The 20,591-nt window shown below is 37.8% G+C and overlaps 2 protein-coding genes across 3 annotated transcripts; one reads left to right on the top strand and one right to left on the bottom strand.

Annotated features, from left to right (window-relative positions):
• The first annotated feature begins 3,971 nt into the window (after nucleotides 1-3,971).
• LOC134670694 (GDP-Man:Man(3)GlcNAc(2)-PP-Dol alpha-1,2-mannosyltransferase) lies at nucleotides 3,972-16,954 on the top strand. Its single transcript, XM_063528506.1, has 10 exons — nucleotides 3,972-4,092; nucleotides 4,341-4,568; nucleotides 5,430-5,549; nucleotides 5,696-5,808; nucleotides 6,573-6,790; nucleotides 7,688-7,810; nucleotides 8,307-8,468; nucleotides 8,890-9,088; nucleotides 9,588-9,783; nucleotides 15,947-16,954. Exons 1-10 carry the CDS (start codon nucleotides 4,073-4,075, stop codon nucleotides 16,026-16,028), a joined length of 1,461 nt encoding a protein of 486 aa, XP_063384576.1. The 5' UTR covers nucleotides 3,972-4,072; the 3' UTR covers nucleotides 16,029-16,954.
• Nucleotides 16,955-16,963: 9 nt separating this feature from the next.
• LOC134670693 (ubiquitin-fold modifier 1) lies at nucleotides 16,964-20,292 on the bottom strand. Of its 2 annotated transcripts, XM_063528505.1 has the most exons (4): nucleotides 20,189-20,292; nucleotides 20,060-20,116; nucleotides 18,312-18,442; nucleotides 16,964-17,569 (listed from the first exon to the last, which is right to left on the bottom strand). In XM_063528505.1, coding segments are annotated over exons 1-4 (264 nt in total). In that variant the 5' UTR covers nucleotides 20,191-20,292; the 3' UTR covers nucleotides 16,964-17,495. The 2 variants fall into 2 exon arrangements, with proteins under 2 accessions (XP_063384575.1, XP_063384574.1); XM_063528504.1 differs by lacking the exons at nucleotides 16,964-17,569; nucleotides 18,312-18,442 and adding an exon at nucleotides 18,931-19,947 and having other exon boundaries at nucleotides 20,189-20,272.
• Between the last annotated feature and the right edge of the window lie 299 nt (nucleotides 20,293-20,591).

The raw sequence follows: 20,591 nt of genomic DNA, 5'->3' as shown, positions 1-20,591 counted from the left end.
GTTACGCCCCGTCAGAGCGACGGGTATATTCAGCTTGAAATCTCAAAATTGACTTTTAGCTCAGCTCCCGTTTCGTCTTAACGGTGAAAAATGTTGGCGTTGTACGGGCGCATTAGCCCATGATATCATAATAATGAGTAGTACTTACATGACATTAAAGTTCTCCAAAGGGCCTCTACGTGTTAGATCTATGTATATCCCCACGCAAGCTTATCAAAAGACCGAGATTTATAGGCCCGTGAAATCCAAAATAAGAAACAAAAGTAGCTATAGTTCGTTTTTTTTAGCATTAGAAATAAGGTAAACAATCTGGATGTGTCTTTTAATTGAAAAACAAAAAGTTACGGCAAATATGTAACAATTATGAATCTAATACAATCATTTATATTCTTCTGCTTTCATAAGTAATAGTTTTTGATTTTTAAAAAGCGTTTTTCATTTAAAAGACATGTCAAGATTGCTTACCTTCTTGCAAGTTCTTTCTAATGCTAAAAAAACGAACTATACCTAATATTAGGTACTTAATTAGGTAGGTACATCAATTTTTATTAACTTTTCAGTAGTAATTTACAGAGATGTGACTTATTTGAAATACTTGTATTTAAAATGCAAATACAAAATGCAAAATACTTATTTTGTATTTTGTATTTAAATACTTTTTGAAGAAAACTATTTTGTATTTTATTTGAAATAGTTTTTGGGACCTATTTTCTATTTTCAAAATACAAAATACTTTATAGTAGGTAGGTAATGTAGGTAGGTAGGAGTTACAATCTCTTCTGATGTTACAATCCTGGCAACTCTCTCATTCTTTTAACATGGAACTGTTGAATCTGTTTAGTAACGTCGCACATGACCACAAGCGTAGCGAGTGGTTAAAAAATCTTGAGTGTTGCGAGGGTTTCAAGGCACGAGAGGAGAACAAACTTTTCTGCCCTGGTGAAACACAAACGAGACGTTTTCATCACACTAACGAGAGGCATTATACTAGCTGTAAAACATTACAAATTAATGCTTTAAAAGTTGGCCGTTAAAAACCATCATCCATACCTACATCCTACCGGTTAATATGAGCAAACAACTAGAAAATTTCACTTTAGATAGAGGATTGATTTCAAAGAATAAAGAGAGTCTTTTCAAGTCGGAAATTCCGAGTAATACTTTTTAATTCAGACTAGGTACCTATTCACTACTCAGAGTACCTTTTATCGAAAAGCATTTGTATTTTTAAAAAGTATTTTGAAAATACCTATTTCGTATTTTGTATTTAAATACAAATTCAAAAACTATTTTGTATTTTGCATTTGAAATAGTATGTAAATCAAGGAAGTATTTGTATTTTGTAGTATTACCTGTTGTTTTATCTATTAAGTTTTGTCACGAATAAAAACATTCTATTCTATTCTATTCTATTCTATTCTAAATACTTTTTATAAAGTATTTTTCACATCTCTGGTAATTTATATAATCTTAGTAAGAATTATTAGCCATCTGTTTACGCTATCAAGTCATTTACGTAATACTAATAAAAGCCAAAGTGATTGATAAACTATCTATGCCATAAGTACCTACCTATTAGTAATTATCACTATGGCTAAATAAATAAATAAAATATTGCTATCCATGGTGCGTGTACGTGTTTGATAAATTATTATTTTTAGGGTTCCGTACCCAAAGGGTAAAACCCTATTGCTAAAACTTCGCTGTCCGTCCGTCCGTCCGTTCGTCCGTCTGTCACCAGGCTGTATCTCACGAACCGTGATAGCTAGATAGTTGAAATTTTCACAGATGATTTATTTCTGTTGCCGCTATAACAACAAATACTAAAAACAGAATAAAATAAAGATTTAAGTGGGGCTCCCATACAGCAAACGCGATTTTTGACCAAAGTTAAGCGACGTCGGGCGTGGTCAGTACTTGGATGGGTGACCGTTTTCTTTTTGCATTTTTTTCCGTTTTCTTTTTTTTGCTTTATGGTACGGAACCCTTCGTGCGTGAGTCCGACTCGCACTTGCCCGGTTTTTTTTGTTGATAAAATATTTAAAACGCAGCCTGTGGCCCTAGTGAAAAAGGGTACAAGTCTCGCGCATCTTAGGTGTAAAAGGGCATAAGTGTTACGTGGGACTTACACCCTTTTACACCTGCGCTACCCGAGACTTAATTGTTCCCTTAGGGGTCATCCATTAATAACGTCACACGTTTAGGGGGAGGGAGGGGGTCAAGAAAATGTGACATATTGTGACATGGGGGAGGGGGGAGACACTTTAACTTCATCAGTAACCGAAAATTTATTTAAATTATTTAGTTCGCTGTACATTTAAATAACAAGTTTTTAAAACGAAAATAGTTTTTAATCGTTGAATTTTCTTTCCTAAGCAGTTTTGGGTTATAAGATTACTAATATTTATATCGTCAAAATATTTTGATAAAATATTAATAATACTTAGGTACTTACTTAATTCGATTTGGCGATTTCGTAGAAAAAATGTGACGTCACACTAGGGGGGGAGGGGTTTGCCAAATGTGGCCAAGTGTGACAAGGGGGGGAGGGGTCAAAAAACCTAGAAATTGGTGTGACGTAATTAATGGATGACCCCTTACATACAGTTATCAACATTATCAGTGAATTACCTAATACTAGCTACCTATCAATGATATTATCTTCCTGATAGCATTGACCCGGCATTTTGCCACACCACAGAATAAATAATAGAACTAGGTACAGAAGACTCACTCTCTAACAAAACGCGTATCTTACGATCAGCACAGATATGGCCGCTAGGTGGCGAGAGCGCCACGCGCGGCTTATGGCAAACCCCAAAATTGGGGCCGAACGGATGTACTTTTAGCTACCTGTAACAAAGCGACGAAATCGCGGAGTGAGACACGCCTGGCCACACGTAGGTAATAACACCGTATAATAGCAAGCCTGCCACAGAACTAGTTATAGCATTCCGTGAAGCCTGTGGTCCTCTCGGCAACCTAATCCTAAGAAAAGACAACAAATATAGCATATAGCTTTCACAAGCATAGCTTTTATAATATTAAACAGCCTACAACAACCTATCCTACACTTTGTAAAACAAATTCCCAGCCGCATCTATCTGTCTGTAATCTGTATGTTCGCGATAAACTCAAAAACTACTGAACGGATTTGCATGCGGATTTTAGCGCATTCTGAAAAATCAGAACGAAAATACTCTTAAATATGTTTGGTTCTTTTTCTCACAAAGCGCAGCGACGAAAATGATATATTCAGAATTATACATTACATACCTACCTACAGGTACATTTATATATACAGTGTGTAAATCCAATACGGGCGAATACTTGTGATATAGAAAATTTATAATTTAAGTATTAAGTCATATACGTGATGTGTAGGTAACTTAATAAATGAACTTGTGATAAACCTGTTTTGCTACACCCTTTTCAGGGCCCATGTATGTTTGTTTGTGTACCTGGTATGCAAATAAAGATCTCTATCTCTAGGTATCTCTATTTATACGGCGGTTAGCATTATAGTTCCCAACAAGTATATTAATGTAAATTTTGCTAAGAAATACAATGAATATATATATAGGTATGAACCATACAAAATAATTCTACTCGCAATGTACCTAAAGCAAAACACAAGTTACGAGATCTTTAAAGTAAGTATATGGTCAAGCAAATCTTGTCAATAGAAAAAGGCGGCAAATTTAAAAAATGTAGGCGCGAATGATTAATAAAATTTCCCATAGAAAATTTGAATTTCGCGCCTTTTTCTACTGACAATATTTGCTTGTTAATAGCGGTTAAAGCCGTAACAGATTACCGCACCACATCGCGACGATGCATGCTGCTCTGAAACTGAAAGTAAAATAAAATATTTGTTTGAAAAAGTAAATTTCCATTTAAATGTCACTATTTTGTAGAATCCGAACGCTTTTCGACATGACAGATATGACAGCATTTTGACAGGACAGGACAGCAAATTACACACGGCATTTGTGGATTGGCCGTCGCATTTACAGATATTATTTATTTAGTAAATTAAAAACTCACAGTCATATTTATTTAATAGATTAAAATGCTCTTCGAAGCCTTTATGTAAGTCGTTGTATTATGTACCAACTAAAATAGTAACTAAGTAAAGCATCTTTGTTAAAAACATAATGTCGGCTTTTGTGTACAAATGAAAATTCACGTGATTTTCTACGGCTATTTCTTATGTTTATGAAAACGAACAGTTCCAACATATTAAGAAATATTCACCTGACCTATTATGATCAATAATGTAACTACACCTTTTTCAGTCTAGCTTTGAAGTGTTTATGATTGTTTTTCTATTTTTGTAGTTTACTGGTAGTACTCCCGCTATTCTTCCTCACGTTGCTACTGTTCGGAGCCTTCGTGATCGTCCCTGGCGCCTTTATATTCGCGTCATGGTACATGCGGATCTACGAGCGAAAGAAACAGCGGAGGCTGCGAGATGGGCCTAACTTGGCATTCTTCCACCCGTATTGTAATGCCGGGGGCGGCGGAGAACGGGTGCTATGGGTGGCTATTAAGGCAATTTTGACTAGGTAAAATCATGCAATTATCTTGTGCAGTTAACAAGTAAAAAAAGGGTAACTTATTTTTTTTTTTTTGCTTACTCCCTGCAATTTTGCACAGGGTGAATTTGCCAATGTCGGTGTTGACTTTCACACGTGAGGAGAATGTTCGGTATAATAATTTTGCATTTTTGGGAGGATGTAGTTGGGGAAACCTAAAAACAAATAATTGTTATGAACATCACAGACAAACACATGACGAATACAACGATTAGCAACTAATAACTATAACTAAGACTATGATTAAGGGTAACTTATTGTACATTTGTTGGTTGTACATTTCTGCCGTTGGGATGCAATAAAGTGGATAAAGACAGTTTTCCACCTGTCCAATTTTGTTATCTGATGTGTATTGTGTTTCACATTTTGCTTAATAGGAGAGTGAGACGCAATGACATTCAATAAAGAAATCTGACAAATGGAATACCACCCTAAGCAACAACCAACAAATACTGTCCAAACTTTTGCCAATGCAAATCATAGTTAATAATAACAGGCCTTTATCATCTGTGTCAGATGTTTTAAGCAGCATCCTGGTTACGACACTTGCATTCGTGGCTGTAACTATTATACTATTTATAAAAGGCAATTTTCCTAAACTCCAATCCCACCCCACCCCACCCACTTGAAAATATTAAAAAGACAAGAAAAGTTAAATTTAACAATTTTGACAGAAACAGTATGTGACATAATTTTTACTGCATATACATAATATGTAATTTCAATGAAATTATTTCATATACTTTTGTTTCAGTTGTAATATTAGCACTTTAATACTACAACAAATCTTTTAGCTGTGAAAATGTGCACATAAGAGCATATTTGTTACAGATATCCAGACACCAATATATATATTTACACTGTGGACACAGCAGAACCTCAGACCATTGCCAACAAAGTGCAGAATACATTTAATATAAAAGTTGATGCCAGCAAACTTAACTTCATAAGGTAATTAAGTGATATTATTTTGAAGGGTCATCAACCCACATGTAACTCTACTAGAGTTACTTTGGCGACTGCTTAGCATCAGTCATGCGGCACGCTAGATTTCCACTGTTGCGCAGTTTGAGTTAAAAATTTCTTTCTGTCCAAAGGTTGGTGTCAAAACGGGCGATAGAGGCAAGCTCATACCCTTACTTCACACTGCTGATGCAGAGTCTGGGCTCTATGGTTATGGGGTTGGAGGCCTTCATGAAGTTCAATCCAGGTTAGACTTCTGATTATTCTGATGTGGGTAAACAATTATATGCTAATGAAAAAACAGCATACATAAGTTGATATTAAATTAAGTAAAAAAATTAAACCAAGTTTAGTAAGTAATCTTCAAGTTTATTTGGAACATAGTGAAATGATAGAACTTTTCTGTGCTTCTAAAAATCTGATTTATTCAACTTTGGTTTGACAACAAATTCTTCAATCGAGATTTAAGTTTTGTTCCAAGATTTGGCGATACAGGCCCGGCCTAGTGCGGGGACCTCTGCAATTTCTTAATACACACTGCTATGCGCATTACTATTAATACCTACTGATGATGATGATGATGTATGTATGATGATGATTAATATACCTATGTAACTTTTCTTTTTCTATGTGCAATAAAGAAACTTTTATTTAAGAAGTTCTTTAAATTAAAACTATAAGGCTTCGGTCACACTGGCACGGACTGGCTCTGTGTTCGAAACAGCGTCATGAATATTATAATAGTGATGTCCAGTGTCCAGTTTTCACACCGCTGCGGCGCGCGGATTCGTGTTCAATGTTCAAGTGACCGAACCGTAATATTGCTTTGCCTTGATACAAAATCTAAATCCATTTGTTTTAATTAACATGGATTTCCGTGAAGGAAATATCTAATAAACTGATACAATAAATCATTTCATTAGATATTTGACATAGTTTACTTGTTAGGCATTTCAGTTATGATAAAATAAAACATACACAAACAAATATATTTAATGTCTTTTTTTACAGATATCTTCATAGACACGACAGGATATGCCTTCACCTACCCAATCTTCCGGTACCTAGCGCAGTGTCCGGTGGGCACATACACCCACTACCCTGTCATTACCAAGAGCATGATGCGCCGCGTGCAGCAGAGAATCGTCTCCTACAACAACAGGGGGATCATAGCCAGGAACCCTGTCTTCACTTGGTGCAAGCTCTTGTACTACAAAGCTTTTGGTTGGGTCAGTAAAGATAAAGATAAAAAATAGTTTATTCAAGTAGACATGTTACAATGCGCTTATGAACGTCAAATAAAGCTACACCAGCTCCAACTCAACACCTCTGCCTCCAGAAGGTTTAAATCGCCCCTTAATTGGAGGAGGGTATCCCAATATGGGACCAACAACAAACTCGGCGGGACACATCTTTTCAAAACATTATTACATCTTATAATTAACATGCATTACGAGTAAATAAGAAAAATACATTCGTCTAACCTATCTATGTTCTTCTTCCTCACGTTATCCCGGCATTTTGCCACGGCTCATGGGAGCCTGGGGTCCGCTTGGAAACTAATTCCAAGAATTGGTGTAGGCACTTGTTTTAACGAAAACGACTGCCATCTGACCTTTCAACTTTCAACACAGAGGGTAAACGAGGATATTGGAATATTGGGAGGGTATTGGGATTAGTTCGGTTTCCTCACGATGTTTCCCTTCACCGAAAATCGGCTGATAAATATCAAATGATACTTCGTAGGTACATTTTTTTTACAAGAATGAATATCGTGAACAAAAATTTGCCAAGCTAGAAAAAAATTGTGACGATTTCAGTTTCATTTTATAAGTATAATTGTAATGTTGACGACCGGTCTGGCCTAGTTGGTAGTGACCCTGCCTATGAAGCCGATGGTCCCGGGTTCGAATCCTGGTAAGGGCATTTATTTGTATGATGATACAGATATTTGTTTCTGAGTCATGGTTGTTTTCTATGTATTTAAGTATTTATATATTATATATATCGTTGTCGGAGTACCCACAACACAAGCTTTTTTGAGCTTACTGTGGGGCTTAGTCAATTTGTGTAAAAATGTCCTATAATATTTATTTTTATTTTTAATGTGAATATTTTCTTTCCAGCTGTATGGAATCGTGGGGCGCTGCGCTGACGTGGTGATGGTGAACGGAACGTGGACGGAGGACCACATCAACGACTTGTGGAACTCGCCCTGCAACACGCACCGGGTCTATCCGCCCTGTGAAGTAAGGGTTTTATAACCTCCAGCCGCCCATACGTCAAACCTTGCCAAGCAAAATTAAATTTTATTTTGTCAACACAAAGTTCAAATTAGAATGGAACAGTACTATTACTTTACCCTCCCCCCCCCCCCCCCTTGTCGCCTTGCGACGGTATACTGACGGAATTTGAATTATATAGTCTAGCAACTCTAGCAAATAAATTTCGTCAGTAGCAGTTGAAAAAAAAAGCGAATTCGCCTCGCTTTCAACTCGCTCGCAAAACGTCAGTGTGGCCTCGCTCTTAATATTTTTCTTCTAGCATGTTGACATGTTTATGCCAAAATATTTTCAAGTACGCTAGATTTTTGAGTTAAAGAAACGAAATATGGGCTCAGACCAGTTTTGAATTTGTTGGGAGAAATATGGGCGCAGAGGAGTTTTGAATTGGTGGGTGGGTCAGCTCTGGATTAGGTATAGGTACCAAAACTTATTTGTTTGTTAATTTGTTTCGACTGTACAGGTAACAGAGCTGAAGCAGCTACGATCTCTAGTCAAAGACACGGATCCGATCCGGATACTATCCGTGGCGCAGTTCAGACCTGAGAAGGATCATCCTCTCATGCTACAAGCTATGTACGAGTTGAGGAACCTGCTGGTCAAGAACGAAGTGCTTTGGAACAAGGTAATACTTGATTATTCAATAGATACGGATCCGATCCGGATACTATCCGTGACACATTTCAGGGGGCCTAGCCAAGATGACTATCGTTGATAGAAAACGCCAATAGAAAGGTGTTAGTCACGTGACTTTTCATAGCATCTGTCATCCCGATGCATTCTCATTTGGAGTTTGTCGATGTTGCTTTATAACAAGGCAATACTTAGTTATTAATAATTTTCTGTAGATTCGAATTTGTGGCCTTATGGATGGTTCCGTGTTGTGAGCTGAGGTGTGAAGCCAAAATATTCTCCACTCGGCTAGCGTGGTAAATGGCGCTTTTCTGTGGAGCCAGCAGGGTGTGCGGAATAGCATAATGAGCGACATCATTTTTTTACTGGGCAACGGAATAAGTCTTTAATCGTCTTAATCTTTTTAATTCCAGATCAAACTGGTATTCGCCGGCGCGTGTCGAAACGCAGAGGACGAGGAACGAGTCCAAAACCTGAAAGATTTGGCCAAGCACCTGTCCCTCGAAAATAGCGTGCAGTTCGTCGTGAACGCTCCCTACGCGCAGCTGCTGCAGCTGTACCAGACGTGCAGCATAGGGCTGCATGCTATGTGGAACGAGCACTTTGGAATCAGTGAGTTTAAAATGGTTAAAAAATTTTTATGTTGCGTTTAAGACCTATGTTCGTGATTTTTTTTCTATCGAGTATAAATTGTTAAATCAGGTTTCGAATACTAGAGAAAGGCTATTCATATTTTTTGGCTACATGTATTATGATCTAAAAAACCGGCCAAGTACGAGTCGAACTCGCGCACGAAGGGTTTCGTACCATTACGCAAAAAACGGCAAAAAATCACGGTTGTTGTATGGGAGCCCCACAGAAATATTTATGTTTGTTATATTCTGTTTTTAGTATTTGTTGTTAAAGCGGCAACAGAAATACATTATCTGTGAAAATTTCAACTGCGTAGCTATCACAGTTCATGAGATACATCCTGGTGACAGACAGACAGACGGACAGCGAAGTCTTAGTAATAGGGTCCCGTTTTTACCCTTTGGGTACGGAGCCCTAAAAAGCACTATTTTTTTTCTAAAACTACTGGCTGAACCGACTGTATCATATCTCTTTCCAGGCGTAGTAGAACTGATGGCAGCAGGCCTCATCACCATCGCGCACCGCTCAGGCGGCCCCCTCGCCGACATCGTGGAGACTACGGAGACTAGTCGAACCGGCTTCCTCTGCTCTGAGGCCGACGAGTACGCTCGCGCCATTCTTGAAGTCATAGCTCTAGCGCCTGAGGAGAGACAGCGAATCATAGACGCAGCTAGGTTAGTATTACCCCCCCCCCCCCCCCACATCTAGCGTCATTCGAGAGTCGGCGTCTGGTCAGCGCTATGGAAAATGGCGTCGCTGCGCAGTTGCGTCGACGTTGCGTCGAGCAGCGGCCATAGAGTTGTAGATGCCGACCCTCGAAAGACGCTAGATGTGGGGGGGCCCTTATACACTGTGGCTTTGGCTTTTGATAGGCAGGATATATGGCAGCATGTCAAATCAAAAAATCAAAATCAAAATATACTTTATTCATGTAGGCCTAGCAACAAGCTCTTATGAATCGTAATTAATCTTAATCTAATTATCAGAGCAATTTATTGATGTTAATATTATTCCATAATAAAATTGGATTATTATACATGTCAAATTTAACACTAAGAATTTCACAAAAGGATCTTCAAACATTAAAAAAAAATTGTATAAAAAAATACTAGTCTAGAATTTCTAGAATAAAATCTAAATGTCAAAAAAAGCATAAGTAACAAACAAGTAGATAGTATTACATCGGAATATCAATTTCCTCATCAATAATCAAATATACCTAATAAATAAATAATCATTTCGAATAACAATTAATCCCAGGTTGTATTATCATTCATGTAGTCCTGTGTGGTATAATAAGCTTTGGAAATAAGTTTACGCTTTACATAATTCTTAAATTTATTAATAGATAATTCAGTAATATGGTTTGGAAGTTTATTATAAAATCTTACACAATTACCCATGAATGATTTTTTAATTTTATGGAGCCGAGTGAAGGGCACTGCGAACTTATGTTTATTTCTAGTATTAATATTATGGATTTCACAATTTTTCCTAAAATTTACAATATTTTTATGTACATACAGAATATTCTCATAAATGTATTGACAGTGCACTGTCATTATGTCAATTTCCTTAAATTTATCTCTAAGTGAGTCTCTATGATTCATTTTGTATATTGCTCGAATAGCCCTCTTCTGCAGAACAAAAATGGTATTTATCTCTGAAGCACCGCCCCACAGTAAAATACCATATGCCATAATGCTATGGAAGTAACTAAAATATACTAATCGAGCTGTTTTCACATCAGTTAACTGACGGATTTTGCTCACTGCAAAAGCTGCAGAGCTCAGTCTATTCGAAAGAGTAGCAATATGGGGACCCCACTGGAGTTTAGAATCTAAAGTTATACCAAGAAAAACTGTACTATCAACTAATTCCAATTCCTCATCCTTCACAATGACACTTGCTTGCACATGCCTTACGTTACTACTAGTGACAAACTTAATACATTTAGTTTTTTTCTCATTTAACATTAAATTATTAACATTGAACCAATTTACTACTTTTGAAATAGCATTGTTTACATCATTGTAAGCTTGTTGCTGTCGTTTGACTTTGAAAATAAGTGAGGTGTCGTCTGCAAACAATACTATATCATGGTGGGTCTTAACAAGGAATGGCAAGTCATTTATGTAGATAAGGAACAGGAAAGGCCCCAATATTGACCCCTGTGGTACACCCATAGAGACCAATGACCCAGGTGATCGCTGTCCATTCACATCGACCCTTTGTATTCTACCATTTAAGTAGGACTTAAGTAAATTCAGTGCCGATCCTCTAACGCCGTAATAATGAAGTTTCCTGATTAATGTTTCATGACAAACACAGTCGAAGGCCTTAGATAAATCACAGAAGACACCTAAAGCATCTCGTGACTCCTCCCAGGCATCGAAAATATGCTTAATTAGCTCAACACCAGCATCGGTTGTTGAGCGACCCCGTGTAAAACCAAACTGCTTATTATGCATCAAATTTCATGTTGTCTAATTGTCTCTCATATAAGATATAGTTTGATAGAAACAACTGAAACTAGTCGAACTAGCTTCCTCTGCTCTGAGGCCGACGAGTACGCTCGTGCCATTCTTGAAGTCATTGCTCTAGCGCCTGAGGAGAGGCAGCGAATCATAGACGCAGCTAGGTTAGTATTACATACTGTGGCTTTGGCTTTTGAGAGGCAGGACATATGGCAGCATGCTGTCTCTATCGTATGAGATATAATAAAAACAAGTGAGAGTAGTCGAACCGGCTTCCTCTGCTCTGAGGCCGACGAGTACGCTCGCGCCATTCTTGAAGTCATAGCTCTAGCGCCTGAGGAGAGACAGCGAATCATAGACGCAGCTAGGTTAGCATATTCACACGAAGTGTTCACTCGAACATACATAACTTGTACCTAGCTGGGGTTCTAAGGTCCACCACCTTGCATTTTGGAGACAAAGCAAACCGCTTGGAACAGGTGTTCCTGGGGATGATCTGAGCCGATTAAGCCCGGTTGCCAAGAGGTTCCACCCAGCAGGTGGGCAGGGGAGGGGGGGCAAATGTGGCTCCGGCGCGCCTCACTCTAAGCTATATATCTGCATACATCTAGCAAGTATATCAAGTTTGGTGTCTTTTTCGTGTAATTCGAGGATGAAAAATTCATTTCTGTGACTAAATTTTCACTCTTCCATACAAAAAAATCGAGAAATTAAAAATTCCAAAAAAATCTTTTCACTTTTTTTTTCGAAAATCCTCTACAAAATTAAAACTATGAGGATTTGCTCTAGAAAAAAAATACCTGTGAATAGCCCAGTTATCTTACTATATAGAATAGTAAACTTGTTAAACATTTTTTTTTCATAACTCTGATAAAAAAAATGTTTTGTGTCGCGCGGCGTACCTGCATTGTAAGAGCGGTATGCAGCGTTTAGGATTTTTAAGTATGTTTCGATGGTTTCTGATAAGTTGTTATTCTTCTGGTTGTAGAAAATTACTTCTGGACGTGATATATATACAAATATAAATTAAACGTATAAATATAGATGTTGGGAAAACTTTCGCCAATAGAGTTATTATAAATGTGATAAAATTAACAAAGCAGATGTTTGATTAAAATGCGGGTTAAAATACGAGTAAGATATATATTGTTCGCAATTGCCACTACATGCCCATGGGTCCGTGCATTTTAGTTTTTTCTTAACGCAGTTGCACCTCCCTGTCCATTTTGTTTTGCAGCGGCAACGAATAAGCTCTAAACAAGCAGCAGCCGCCGCAGGTAGGCTTGTACATATGGGCTCCCAATAACCATTTTGTTTGGACCAGCTCCAGTCAGCAGGACATGGAAGCTGTTGCTGAGGGGCTATAATCTGTCCCCAAACATAGCCTCCTTGGTAAACTGCACGGAGAATATGTTTACGTAGGTAGCGCATCTTCCATTGGAGGCAGATTCTCTAACTGAAGATTATTTTTTGTAAAAAGTACTTTTCGGCACTCTTTTACACTTGTACTTGTACCTGATCCGAACACTGTAACACAATGCATAGTATCAAAATAATGTCTAAGGACCAATTCACATCTCGTAATTCAAATCTGTTCAGATTTAATATTGTAAGACTCTTACTTGTCATACAAGACAATAACATTTTTTTCCAAAATTGGCTGCTCAATGTTGTTTTGTTTACCGTATTTAAATCCCTCCGGAACATTACAAGGACCACTAAAACCAGGATTGTCAGATCCCTCATATTTCCCACTTTTCTGTATGCTGTATGTCTCACATGGACACTAAGGGCATCCGAAAAACAGAAAGTGAATGCACTAGAGATGTGGTGCTGGAGACGAATGCTGGGCATATCATGGACTGAGCATCAATTATTGAGGAGCTTGGCATTAAAGAGCGGTTGCTTTCTACGGGCAAAACTCGGTACTCAACTTCTTTCGACACGTGTCTCGTCGAGACGGAACCTCTACAGAACGTCTAGTTGTGCAAGAAAGAGTAGGAGGTGACAGGGCTAGGGGAAGATCTCTAATGAGATGTACTGACCAAACCAAATCAGTGTGTCGGTCACAGTAAGCGAATGCTTACGGAAAGCAGCTCTACGGGAGGAATGGCGACGTGTCGTTAAATGAGTCGCTCAAAAGTTTTCATAATGGCCACGACCACTCTATCAAGAGTGTAACGAAGAAGAAGGCCCTCCGTTACAGCAGGATATGCGCTTTAAGCTTGAAATACGCTTTTTTTCCCTTTCCACACACAAAAGAAACTGTGTTGTAACCTGAAAAGGCGTGGAAGAATGGCAAGACTACTATCCTTTCTGGTCCTGTAAAATAAATCATATATCTATGAGTTACAAATAAAATCATATATTTAAAGAAAGTTTGCAGCACGTGACCATTAGCCCAGTTGACCTGTCTCTTATTGCGGTGACATATTTATTTATTTTATTTACAATTAATGGAAGAACTACAAACGTTAGCTTAAGAAAATGCAATAGCATGGCACGAGAGGAACAGGTGATTCTTTCCTGTGCCAATCCTCCATTAATTGTAAATAAAATAAATATGTCACCGCAGTATACGAGACAGCTCACCAGGGCAATTGGTCAAGTGCTGCAAACTTTCTTTAAATATATGATTTTATTTGTAACGCATAGATATATAATTTATTTTACAGGACCAGAAAGGTCAGAAGTCTTGTCATTCTTCCACACCTTTTCAGGTTGCGACACTGTTTCTTTTTTGTATGGACAGGGAAAAAAGCGTATTTCAAGCTTGGAGCGCATATCCTGCCGTAACGGAGGGGTTTAAATACGGCAAACAAGGCAATATTGAGCAGGCATTGCCAATATTGATAAAAATTGTGTGGATGTCTTGTATGGCAAGTAAGAGTCTTACAATAGTAAGTATGGACAGATTTGAATTACGAGGTGTGAATTGGCCCCTAGACGTTATTTTAACAAAATGCATAGTATTTTGTTACTGATTTTACGAGTACATCAGGTACAAGTACGAGTGCAAAAGAGTGCCGAAAAGTACTTTTTACAAAAAAAAATCTTCAGTTAGAGAATCTGCATCCAATGGAAGATGCCCTACCCACGTAAACATATTTCTCCGTGCAGTTTACCAAGGAGGCTATGTTTGGGGACAGATTATAGCCCCTCAGCAACAGCTTCCATGTCCTGCTGACTGGAGCTGGTCCAAACAAAATGGTTATTGGGAGCCCATATGTACAAGCCTACCTGCGGCGGCTGCTGCTTGTTTAGAGCTTATTCGTTGCCGCTGCAAAACAAAATGGACAGGGAGGTGCAACTGCGTTAAGAAAAAACTAAAATGCACGGACCCATGGGCATGTAGTGGCAATTGCGAACAATATATATCTTACTCGTATTTTAACCCGCATTTTAATCAAACATCTGCTTTGTTAATTTTATCACATTTATAATAACTCTATTGGCGAAAGTTTTCCCAACATCTATATTTATACGTTTAATTTATATTTGTATATATATCACGTCCAGAAGTAATTTTCTACAACCAGAAGAATAACAACTTATCAGAAACCATCGAAACATACTTAAAAATCCTAAACGCTGCATACCGCTCTTACAATGCAGGTACGCCGCGCGACACAAAACATTTTTTTTATCAGAGTTATGAAAAAAAAATGTTTAACAAGTTTACTATTCTATATAGTAGGATAACTGGGCTATTCACAGGTATTCTTTTTCTAGAGCAAATCCTCATAGTTTTAATTTTGTAGAAGATTTTCGAAAAAAGAAGTGAAAAGATTTTTTTGGAATTTTTAATTTCTCGATTTTTTTGTATGGAAGAGTGAAAATTTAGTCACAGAAATGAATTTTTCATCCTCGAATTACACGAAAAAGACACCAAACTTGATATACTTGCTAGATGTATGCAGATATATAGCTTAGAGTGAGGCGCGCCGGAGCCACATTTGCCCCCCCTCCCCTGCCCACCTGCTGGGTGGAACCTCTTGGCAACCGGGCTTAATCGGCTCAGATCACCCCCAGAAACACCTGTTCCAAGCGGTTTGCTTTGTCTCCAAAATGCAAGGTCCCCTTAGAAAACAGGACCTTAGAACTTCTGCTAACCGAAGGAAATTAACTGGGACTTCGTATATATTTGGAATTTTTAAGTGTTTAGTATAACAATCATTAGAAAATTCGGGTTCATACATACGGTACTTGCGTAGCTGAAATTAGCTGCTTCATAGAAATATAAACCTTTAAGTCCCAAGATTGTCTTTAGTATACGAAACAAAGTATGTTTAAAATCTATCTAAGGAAAAACTGTATTTTAGTAGGAGAGAAATATTTTCTAACTTTTATTATTTTACAGGGCATCTGTGGATCGTTTCTCCACTTTGGAGTTCGAGAAGACCTTCCTTCGGGTGGCAGAACCTCTCATGAAGCTCGACTGATAGAATTATTAGTATAATGCCTCCTGTACACACTCGAAGAGACCTAGACGCCGAGTCTCGGCAGCGCTTCGATCCAATCGGAGAAGCGCGGGACGAAACGAGGAAGAGCGAGATGAGGAGTATGTACACACTCGTTCTCGGCCTGTCTCGACAAGTGTGTACAGCCCGCATAAAAGGACTGATACTTATGGCGTTATTCATAAACGCGGTACTGGCCTGAATTAGCTATGGATCGTTTTGACTTATGTATTTGTAAGAAAGGGATAAAGCATAATTTAACTAAATCAGGCCCGTAAAGTATTATGAATAAGGGGGGAACTTGAACGCCACGTCTATCGTGCGCGGCGCGTGAACGTTATCGTAATGCACGAAGGTTGATATTAGGCTGTAGCCGCGCCACAATTTTTGTTACACATTGTACAGTCAGCAGAAGTTGCTAAGCGGACGAAGTGTTCAAAATGATCTTGACGCGACTTTATTGTTAAGAGAATAAGAGCATCTCAAGGTAATTTTGAACACCTCGCCCGTTTAGCAACTTCTGCTGCTGACTGTATGTATGTATTTGTAGTAATTATAGGTAGTTCTTAAATACTAATCCAGTCAAATGAGAGTTTTTAGTAAGTAGATATAAACTTACGTAGTTTATGGTTTGCCTGACGTTTGTTAAGTTTAAAGAGATAAATACAGAAAATCCACTATTTTTACTGCTAAGCATCAAATAGTAATATGTGACGTCCCACGGATAAAGGTACCTTATGGCGGTTGGCGATTACGCTATTATTAACGCCGCTCCAATATTATGGCGGCGCTATGCGACGTAAGCGCCAGCCGCCATAAGGTACCTTTTGCCGTGGAACGTCACATATGTACTTCTATTTTATGAAATGTTCCACTAATTTTAAGTGTAATTAAGTTTTGAAATAAAACATGCCAAATTATTTTTTAGTTTTATTGAAAACATCAATTATATATTAAGCGGTAATGGTAAAATATTTGTTTATATAAAAATCAAGCTTAAAATTAAATGGGGTATTTACCTTTTGTTTCATACAACTGAATTATTTATAATAAATAAGAGATTACACTTTATGTACTGTGTACTGCTATACGGTATCGTCTTGGGTCGTCCCATTCGTTTTTCGTCAAGTTCTTAAATTAGTCCTATTCTGCTTTCGTCGCTCATTCTACACTGAAAGCCACCGACGATGGTGACAAATGTAGAATGAGTGACGAAAGCAGAATAGGACTATTTTAAGAACTTGACGAAAAACGAATGGGACGACCCAAGACGATACCTGCTATACTCACACAGCTGCCAAACTGCTACTAATAGTACATTGAACTGATCATGCATATACCTTATTTCGTTGCAGTAAGGTTTACAAATGATCAGTTACATATGACGATACAGAGAAAGTGTAAATCAGTTGTATGAAGCGGGTGGGAAATACCCTCATGGCGGAATGTCTATGTGGATATGTGGCCCACCCGATCCCGAGGGATCAGTCGCAGCTCAGAGCCGTGCTTCAGGAATACGTTACCTGTAAAAAAAAAATTCATCATGGTCAAGCAAATCTTGTCAGTAGAAAAAGGCGCGATATTCGAATTTTCTGTGAGACGATATCCCTTCGCCCCTACATTTTGCGTGGCCCACTCCGTGATTTCGTCGCTTATCTGCAGGTAGCTAAAACTCCATCCGTTCGACCCCAATTTTGGGGCTTGCCATAAGCCGCGTGTGGCGCTGTCGCCACTTAGCGGCCATATCTGTGCTGATCGTGACAGACGCGTTTTGTTAGAGAGTGAGTCTTCTGTACCTAGTACTATTATTTATTCTGTGGACTTGCTAGGGTTCCCGCCATTTTGTTGTCAAGTTCGATGACATCAATGACTCAAAACTCATTGCGCGAATTTGGAAGAAATAAGAATCGTATTATGCTGTAAGGTGGGTACCTAAAGTCGATTTATACAATAAGTTTCCTATTTTGAATCAGTATAAACGAAGTAACAAAATTTTTGTAAGGAAATTCAGGCCACCAAAATATTACCTGCGTAAGTTGAAAACATGATTTTTTGTTCATATACATATTGTGTTGATTTCAGTGTGATCTGATAGGTTTTGTAAACATTTGTATGTTAGTACCACCATACCATACTGTACGTCAGTACTCTTTATTATACTGTGCTTCAGTCAAGCTCGGTACTTTTGGGTTATTTCCATTAGTTACCACCACCCTAAGATCTGGTTACAATCATGAATGGGCTAGAAGCTGGAAGGATGCATACCGGCGGTCTGCTGGGGGTTGATGCCGATGCCGTCGTCGGTGATGATGGCGCTGGTGGCCGGCTCCACGCGGAACTCTTCGGCCGCGAACTTCAGTACGGCTGTGAATGGCGTCGCCTCCGGTACGCTCAACCTGCAAAAAATCAATTTTCAAGTCTACAGTGGAGAAGAGCATACAGTTGAGCTACATTTTCTATTACAAAATTAATACAACATTTCGCGTCCAAAGACTTACATCCTGCATTGCTCTTAAGTCTAGGAGTCGAAGTGGTCGCCTTGGTGGAAATCGGCCGGAAGGATCATCATCATCATCATCAAGTCTTAAGTTTAAATGTGCAAATATGATAGGTAGAAGAGAGGCAAATAGAGATCATTATCATCATGCACTTGACAAGAAATTGTAGAAAATTATTGAAGGACAACCACTTCCTACGTAACTGTCACATTTTTGACGTAAAATGCTTAAACATGGCAACAATTTAGGAAATTATTTAGTTCCATTTTATTTAATTTCTACTATTTCATGTCGCACTAAAAATAGCAATTAATTTAAATGTGAAGTAAAATAGACTTATCTGAATAATATAGTGAGGATAAGGTTAGGCATAAATAATAAAAGTATGTGTTATAAAAATGTGTATTAAAAAAATAGACGAAAAATTTATCATGATGGCAACATACTCTCCCAAAACGTCCAATCATCAGAACTGCTCCTAACTATTGCTTCAAACTCTAATCTTAAACACTGATCTTTGCACAACCTCTGCACTACACCCACTAGCTCAGAATATGTCAGATCTATGTAAAAGAATTCTGATGACATATTCTCTTTCAACAATTTCCCACAGTCCAACAGAGCTTTAACAATCATTTTACACAAATCAGAATGATCTAAACATAATTGTACAAATTGTTTCTCATCCACCTTGATCAAACATTTCCAGAATTGCTTGTAATTGTGATTTCGTTTTGACATTATTGTTATTAGTGTGTTAATAATATTGTTAACAGCACTATGATACTTCAGTTCCTTATTTATTAAACTTAAGACTAGTAAATCAACTGTATCTTGAGAGCAAGTATCTAGCATAGTAATTATAGGTTCCTTTGGGTCTTCGCAGTTGTTAAGTTCATTCAATAGAATATTACTTTTGAACTGCATTATTTTGTCTCTAGACATTTCTACAGTTAAGTTTCTAAGAAGTGTCTCCTTAGAAGCGGCTTCTAACATGAGCTCAGACAAGCATTTCTCCAACCTATCCTCTGAGAAATTTTGAAGAAATATTCTGAAACCTAAATCCATTTGTGTTATTTTTGTATTGGAAGTTATAATTTTCTTCAATATGTATTTTGGTGGATCTGCAAAACAGTTTTTGAGCACCATGGCTGACATGTCATGTTCATTATTCAATATGGACAAGACGTCACAGATCATATTTCTTCTTTGAAACTTATCTAGACATTTTTCTATGTGATGGGCTACAAGGAATGCGTTTTTAATTTCCATTTCAGATGTGTCATTGTTAGGCCAGTCGTGGAGTTGGCAGAGTTGGAGAAAATCTTGGAAAAGGCCGATGAATTGCTTAGCGACCACGTCCATAGCTTTGCGAAGTAACTTCAGCACTGCAGCGTCAGCATCTGTTAACACAAATTGATACTATTTTGAGGTAAATCCAGGCACTGACTGCGTGAAGTTACTTCGCAAATGAGCAAGGACATAACTCTTCTGAAAATTAGAGTAAAAACTTACACTTTAAAAGGTAATTTCGGATCCGAAGTCAGCGTAATCTTAAAAGTCACTTTCGACCTGAAAACAAATAAAATGTCAATGACAGACCTATACAAGTAAGCTAAGTTAAGAATAGATTGATATACATACATCTTGAAAGAAGCTTTGATGTAATTTATTTAAAAAGAGTCCAAGGAATCTAGGAAACACGATTCGATTCGAGGTAGACCAGTGAAACAAGCAAGACAAGTGACGTTTACAGAAAACGTCATACGTCAACGGATCAACTTTTTTTTAGAAAGCTGTTTGACAAAATTTGATGCGTTGCTGTTATTGAAGTATAAATAAAACCTTTCGTTACTGATCCTGTCTAGAAAGTTAGATATGTGAAACATCTGATTATAATATTTATTATGAAATGCATCATATATTATATATAGACGGTCAAGCAAATCTTGTCAGTAGAAAAAGGCGCGAAATTCAAATTTTCTATGAGATGATATCCCTTCGCGCCTACAATTTTCAAATTTGCCGCCTTTTTCTACTGACAAGA

The sequence above is a fragment of the Cydia fagiglandana genome, chromosome 14, assembly GCF_963556715.1.
Source record: "Cydia fagiglandana chromosome 14, ilCydFagi1.1, whole genome shotgun sequence".
In the NCBI taxonomy this organism is placed as follows: domain Eukaryota; kingdom Metazoa; phylum Arthropoda; class Insecta; order Lepidoptera; family Tortricidae; genus Cydia; species Cydia fagiglandana.
The sequence above is the reverse complement of the archived record's forward strand: the minus strand, read 5'-3'. Positions and strand labels throughout refer to the sequence as shown.